The 7,908-nt window shown below is 39.0% G+C and overlaps 1 protein-coding gene across 1 annotated transcript in view; it reads left to right on the top strand.

The window, feature by feature from the left end:
* LOC118428222 (integral membrane protein GPR180-like) overlaps nt 1-4,858 on the top strand; it is a gene marked incomplete in the record, with an annotated part of 11,461 nt that extends 6,603 nt beyond the window's left edge. Inside the window, 6 exon segments of the mRNA XM_035838230.1 lie at nt 28-77; nt 506-629; nt 1,079-1,230; nt 2,135-2,326; nt 2,926-3,003; nt 3,574-4,858. Of these exon segments, the coding sequence (XP_035694123.1) occupies nt 28-77; nt 506-629; nt 1,079-1,230; nt 2,135-2,326; nt 2,926-3,003; nt 3,574-3,732 (755 nt within the window).
* Between the last annotated feature and the right edge of the window lie 3,050 nt (nt 4,859-7,908).

Here is a 7,908-nt window from a genome sequence, read left to right as displayed (position 1 = left end):
ATTGGTTTTGAATTGGCATGCCGTCGCATGGACCCCAGCTGTGGCAGACTATCTGCAAGGAAGGACCCATGTACTTGGTATGTACCTACACAGTTGTCTTCTTTTTGATTGTTTCATATGTTTTCTAACAGATGGAATAATTTATGAACATTTTTTTTCAACTTTGTTCAAAATTGGTCCACAAGGAAGTTATCATATTCTCAGATTCCTATCCTTTATAGTATTGATTTGTAATATTTTTATCTCCATATGTCTGTACTTTCTAAGCATAACATTTCCCTTTTTCAATGATGTCTTCAGTTATTCAAATTCTTATTTGTCAAAAACAGTTGTGTGTGTAATATAAATACTTCCAGACCACCCAGTAAACTTTAAGTTAAATGTGATTCATGTTCAAAGAAAGATCATGCATTGTGTGTCAGCTGGACATGCTTGTAATTAGAAATTAATGTAATGTACAGTAGTGGCTATAATTTGCCTATTAATATTATTTCTCCCCCAACAGGTGCTAAAGCTGTTGACAGTAGCCACTTCTCTGCAGTTCACTGCTGCACTTTTTAACATGTTGCACTACCAGAGGTACAGCAAGGATGGAGAGGGGTCGCCTTTTTTTCTCAACTTGTCTGAAAGTGAGTTTCAACCTTGTCTTCATTTTATACTTGTTTTTAGCAGACGTCATATCATCCCAGGCCGTATTTACGTTTGATATTGGTCCATATTTTGCAGTATGGCCCAGGGCTCCGTACTTCGATTCAAACTCACTTGCTTGGGCCGCTGTTAAAAATTGGAATAACTTTTCAACTGTTTGCCTGGTTGTTTTGTTCGAATTGAAGAATAAAGTTTTTGACCCGATGTGCATTGATGTCACGTCTTTTGCTCTTTATTGCAATAAACTTGAGGTTGCTCTGGTTGGCATTTATGCAGGGTATTCTGTATTACCCTTGGTCCTTGACTTTGGCTGTTGAGCCATCCTACACGCATCCGGGCCATACGGAATACCCCGTGTTGTATTCTATACAATCATGTAGTTCTCTTCAAATACATACCTAACTCATGTGACTGTTGTTCCGTTGTGTAGTGCTAGAGGTCCTTTCTGCACTGGTGATGCTGTACATGTTGCTGAACGTGGCCATGGGATGGACGCTGGCAGGGTCAAAAGCCACCAAGCTGTCCAACCTGAAGAACAACCCTATTGTAACAATAGTAGTGCTGGGACTTGGTGCTGTACAGGTTAGTAAATATACTTTTGATTGCTCATAAACTTTTGATATCGTTCATGTCATTGTCCATCCTTTTCAAAGATGATAATTGCGTCGTTGTGCTGTCCATGTTTTTTTCTCATAGATTTGTAATGAGCTTTGTTAAAGGGGCATTCCACTCCAGAAGGGAGTCTTGTTTTCCAATAGATAATGTGGCAATGAATACATAATCAGCCGAATTTTGTGGAATTCACCTTGGGATGAATTAAGTGATGTGTTCAATAAGGACACTCACTAAACCCATGCAGACCCTATACGCATAGACACTGTGTTTATCGTACATATTTTCGGAATAAATGAGGTACGCTAAGCACACCGAGAAGGCAAATTGCTCATAAGATAGCAAAGAATACAAGAACAAGACGAGATTTCTTAGCGAACCTGAAATTAGTTTTGTAACCTTGCCTAAAAGTTTTGCATTGTATTCAGCCATAGGATTAATTCAATTAGAGGGTACTTGGGGAGTTTAGTAGAAGACTGAATGCTTTTGAGGCATGTGAAGAAACTGGGTACTTTATCGTATAATGTGAAGTAGTATGCAGTTATCACTTCCTAAAAGTAATATCTATCGGGAAATAACACTCCCGTGTGGAGTGGAATGCCCCTTTAATGCTAATATGTGTTCATGTATTTTCATATTCATACCACTGTTATTGGTTACATTGTACAGATATGGAAATTTTGCAATGTTAATTTCAAAAATGCAAAAAATGTCTTCAATAGTGAATCGTGTAAGGTTGAAGCAAAAAGCATATCAGAGATGACACTTGCTACTTCTACCTCTGCATATACCTTTGTACATATTGAGTATATTGAGTCTGTAGCAAAAGTGAACTAAAAGCTAACAGTCTGAAATCCCCACTTTATTTTTTCAGGCAGTCCTTGCTCTATGGGAACAGTTCCAGTCATCGGAACACCAGACCTACCACGCCCACAGGAGTGCCGTAGGCCTGTCCTTAGTGGTGCTGAGACTAGTGTTAGCGCTTGTGTTTGGAGGGGCCATCTATCAAACCATGGCCAAGGAGAGGAGCAGCCTCCGAAGAGATTTCTACCTCAGTTTTTTCAAGGTAAGGTGATGTCAGTGTGAAAGGGAGTGTTGACTGCATTCCTGCATGTAAGTTCTGACACCCAGGCATGTCATTGAGGCAAACATAGACTTAAACTTCACATACATGCCATGAGAATGAGAGAGACATGTAACAAGGACAGCCACATATTCCGACACCCCCTAACACATACAATGTATAGACTATGTGTCAAAACATGCATAGGAGCATTGGAACAAATTGTTGCGTGAAGTTTAATTACATGCTGGGTGACCTTTTGTATGTAGCCTCATGATACTATTGTCTACATGGCTAGTAGTTATTATTGATCGCCATACATTGCACCTTGTGCGATTGTTTAGCAGAATAGTTAATTTATTCATGCACTTCATTTATGATGATGTTGTACCTTTGTGTGCACAAATAGTGATGACCTTACTCATAACTAACAAAGTGCAGACAGTAAAGGCACGAAAATGGTCCAAAAGAAAGTAAATATTCTCAGATTCCTTTACTTTCTGTTACACCGTACCATCAAGGTGCAACATTTATACCTGTATGAGATTCTATGACATGTGACATTTAAAAAATATTTTCTGCACCCCTTTTTATGTTTTCAGAGTTGTCTGTTGTGGTTTCTATGCTACCCAGTGATCGTGGTTATAGCATATCTGTTTCCTGGCCACCTCAGGAACAAGGTAAGTCACAATTCACAATGAACATTCCTGTACTCTGTTTTTGTTAGCAGCTCTTTGCTTCGACTTTTTTAGATTCTTTGTTATATTGAAATATAAACAAGAGACCTTCAGAAGATCGATAGCCTACTGTGGACCAAATGTGTGGAAAAACCTACTGCTAGACACACGTACGGCTCCAAATCTGACCTGCTTTAGGAGAAGTAAAAGAAATGACCAAAACGAATGGACATGGGCTATGAACCGTGAGCTTTTGCTCTACTATATGTTATGCACCGTGTATATGTAATAATATGTGTTGATACTATGTTATATTTATTCGGACTCGATGAAATCTGTATCTCTGGTATATTTCATTTGACCCTTACCTCCTTTATGACCTCAATGAAAAGCGGCCTGCAGGCCTATCTGACTTCTTATGAATAAATAAAGGTTCAAACAAACAAACAAACATGGTACAATGTACAAATTATTACATGAAAAACCTGTATTATATGTAGTGTGTAGAACATTTCTATTGTGTAATATGAAAGGACCCTGATGCAATCAAGTTCTTGTTTCTTTACTTTCCAGATTGTAACAAGTGGTGTAGTTATATGTGAGTCTTTAGCAGTTGTCCTTCTCTACAAACTGTTCCTGTCCCGTAGCCTGTACTGGGAGGTGTCTGCCCTGTCAGCACTGTCGCTGCCTCTCAGGATGGACAGGAGTTTCAACAAGAAGAGCTACTCTTGAAATATGTATTATGTCATGCAAAATGCTTAACTTATAGTCTATTTCTCTAAGGCTTAGGTCCCAATTGTAAAAAGGAAACCTATCGGGTAGTTCACAGGCTGTTTTTTTCTTCAATTTTGGACGTGACCCCTATGTGGCCCCGTGGTACCTAGTCACAGAATGATATATATAGAGTGACTCCCTGGGTATTTGGGGGCACAGCCAGGCACCGGGATGAATTTAAGTTGGACTTATATGAACACGGGACCTGGTAACAAATAGGCACCATGACCTACCCGTGGGTAACACTAAGGGGTGCCCCCGGTATCCGGCAGTCCACCGGGACAAATTTGTGGCTTCGGAGCCTGGCTGGGGCTACATACCTGACGGGCACTGCTGCAATTGGGACCTTAGCCTAAACCAATCTAATGTCTCAGTTCTTGATTTTGGGTTGATAACTTGATACATACCCTGAACAGCATAAGCTTAAGGCAACATCAATTTAATATATGGTTTTTTGACTGACATTTCTTTGCAAAGATTCAGCAAGCCGTCAAGAAAAAAACAAAAGGCAGGGAGAAAAACTTGCTTTATTTAGTCCTGAATGCAATATGTTGATTTTACATTAAGGAGTCTTTTCAAATCTTATAACCAACACATTACGGTAATCTGATGGGGTCAAAATCAAAAGAGCCAATTCAAGAAGTGGAATTAGATTGGTTTAGCTTTACCAAGGATTAAGGGTGCATAATTTTTGCCTGGGTATAAACTAAACGTTGCATACTCTGCCCAGGGCACAAGGACGCAGACACCAATGGATGGACATACAAATGTGCTGCATACCTTACACAAAATGTGGCTTGCTGTCACCTTTTCCTTTGTCACTCACTTTCTCTATGTGAGGGCCTCTCTACTCAGAAGGTGATATATGTATACCTACTTTGAAAGTGCAGCTCACTCAATGGCTTTTGATGTATCAACCACAACAGCCATCAGTTCATATTTTATTTCATCTTTTCAGTTTCATCTTAAATGTACAATGGACCATAAAGCAAGATAACTAATGTTAACTGTAATACTACCAAACATGTTTTGGATGAGAGAGTGTCCTTTAAGAGAATCAAGCTATCCCATCACCAAACGTAAAGTACTAAATATCACTTATTTTTGTACACTGAACTACAGTACTTGAGTAATCTATAATGATATTCTATTGATATTAAATGACAATGATATTAAATTGATATTAAGAAGAGAGCTGATATTTTTCTCCTAAGGGGAACCATTTGATGGCAAGTTACTATCTCTGTAGTTCTTGCTCATAATATTGGATTATGTCCTATGTAATTATCATTAGATTTAATAGCCAGTCTATGCTACAGCCAAACAGGTACATCATGTTTCACAATATTTCACACCAAAGTGGAGTTAAACAACAAAAGCAGATATTTAGGTTACACATTAATGTTGTTTCTCTATTGTTGCTAACCTTAAGTTCTAGGGGTACATGAAAGTTAGGAACACTTACTATAATAAAGAGGCTCCACCATAAGTTTGGAATTCCACTTTTCCCATTTTGAAATGGGCTTATATTTTCAATATAAAAGCACTTGGTGAAAAGTCTTTACATATGATTGACAAGTATGATGTACAGTTGTGAAATATGATAATAACTTTCATGAATATTCATTTTGAAAATTTTCTTCCTGCAGGAATTCCTGCAGGAATTCCTGCAGGAATTCCTGCAGGAAGCGTTTTTCCTGCAGGAATTCCTGCAGGAAAAACTTTTTCCTGCAGGAATTCCTGCAGAAATTTCCTGCAGGACAAAGGTAAATTCCTGCAGGAAGAATGTTTTCTGCAGGAATTTCTGCAGGAATTAATATCTAAAGCAAGGACAGGAAGAGTTCTGTATACGCATTTGATTTTGTTTTGAAACTGTTAAACTGTGCCAATTTCATTAGCTGTTTTAGCCTTGACTTTCAATCTCTAAAATAGATATATATTGGAGGCATTGTTTATTATTTCATTTTCCTAGTTTTATTGATTATGTTGCCGGAGATGCCTGAGGCATTAGAAAAGAAACTGGCCTATGAATGAACTTGTCTTTTACACAATGCCTGTCCTGCAATGGTTACTCATATTTTTTCAGAGGTACTCATATTTTTCAGAGGTACGGAAGCTGTGGCAATTACTATTAGTTACCTCTTCTATTTTTTCTTTAACCTCAATACTGACGTTTTATGAGTATCTAAGCCAATTTCGGTGCCCAAGAACTATCCATTTAGCATCCATAAGCTAATTAAAAACATTTAAAGGATCAGAAGTCAGCAATGAAATGGACCTACATTATTTTTTGTAGTACCTCCATTAGCACCTGTTCCATGCATAAGATAGAGTTTAAGCACTGAAATTGCCAATATGAATGCTGACGAAATTGTTACCGCAGCAAGAGGATGATGGTTTCTACATGTTTTTGGGTAATATTCGGTGAGGCAGCGATCGCCCTCTACCCACAGTTCCTATAATACTGATCACAAAATTGGTACCTTATTCTCAGTTTGACGCAGAACCGGACGGACAAACCGCCCTGGCATGGAACGTTGTGACGATAGCATCGGTCACGAATAGGACTTGCCTTACTTATAACAAGATTTCCCTTTAGAAAACTGAAAGGCATCTTCTCTGATTGGCTGACAGCTGGTTTGTGGCGAAGCCCAAAGTAACCGAAAAGCTAACGTAAGCAAGCAGAGGACCAGACATTTACCAGAAGGAGTATGTAATGGGAGTTGTTCCCTCTGTATGCGGTGTTGAAAATGATGAAAATATGCTGGGAGTTGGGGGGGGGGGGGTATGCTTGCTCCCAGCAACTTTAACTATGTGTAATTTTGATGGAAATGTCATTAACTTATCTTAGTTAAAATGCAAGAAATAGCATTTCAGAGGGTCAAGATTTTCAGGCCTCTGGTGCGATGCGTTGTGCCTTTGGCGCTCCACGTGCTGAAAATTTTGTCAGCAAAAGTTCACCCCTACCCCCACCCCAAAATGGATTTACTGCCGCCCGCGCAACCTCTGTAGTGGGAACTCTGCCCAAGCTAAGCAATGTCATGGAGGCAGCTGACATTGCCTGTCATTCCTCCGGGTTCTGGACATCTTTTTCTTCTCACATTGTCATTAGCTAGTCAGCTTTTCGTACAACAATCCTAACCTTGTACGAAAGGATTGCGCGTTATGCTTTGCAACTCCTCCTGAATTTACCGTTTAGCATTACCAGCCCTCCTGAATTTATCGTTAAGCGTTACTCCGCCTTCTCAATTCACCGTTAAGCATTACCTACCAAGACAACCCCCTCTCTTGCAGACCCTCATGTAAGGGTGCCCACATTGACAAGAAAACTTGAACTTCTCAGAATGCTACTGACCGTATACACTTTTTCTACATGAAAGGATTTGAACTCCTATCCTATGATCTACCAACCTGATGAAATTATTTTCGGGACTTCCAGTAACTATTTACTGAATTCTAAACTATAGTACACAACTGTAAATCATGGTACATTCAATTTTGCTCATCTTCTGGACAAGTAAATCATGAACCACTTTGTTAGCCATGCTGATCGCTGGTATCTTTGGGTTATAGAAATCAACCAGGCTTTATATAATAAACCCCTCAGGGTGCAACATTGATCATCTATTATCATATATGTAGCATTGACCTGTCATGCGATGCCATAACACATAGAAGTGTCCCGATCCGGGTACATGGACACCTAGAAACTCATTCACTGGTGTTTAATGAATCTCTATTCAAACAGCTGTTTTTTAATGCATTTCTAGGTGTCTAATTGAAATGATATATCACCCATCACCAGATCCGATCAGTTAAAAGAACAATTTGACCAGTAACACACTTTCCTCAGCTCAACTCTTTTCATGCTTTAAAGTCCTTGAGATTGTGACAAAGGCCTTTTTATGACAAGAGTGTGATAATCACTTTCCCCTCCCCTTTCTCACCCATCTTTAGAGAAGCCATTCTCTAATCTCCTTTGCACCTACATGTAGGTGTTTAAAATCCAGCAACAACAATGCATGCACTAATTTATAATGACAGGTAATTAGAGAAATGAATGGTAGTTGCAACTTGGTAATTAAGATGTAGACTAAGTTTACCCAAGGAGGTTTACTTCCTTGCTTTACCTTG

The sequence above is a fragment of the Branchiostoma floridae genome, chromosome 12, assembly GCF_000003815.2.
Source record: "Branchiostoma floridae strain S238N-H82 chromosome 12, Bfl_VNyyK, whole genome shotgun sequence".
NCBI lineage: Eukaryota > Metazoa > Chordata > Leptocardii > Amphioxiformes > Branchiostomatidae > Branchiostoma > Branchiostoma floridae.
This window is presented reverse-complemented; position numbering and strand designations above follow the sequence as displayed.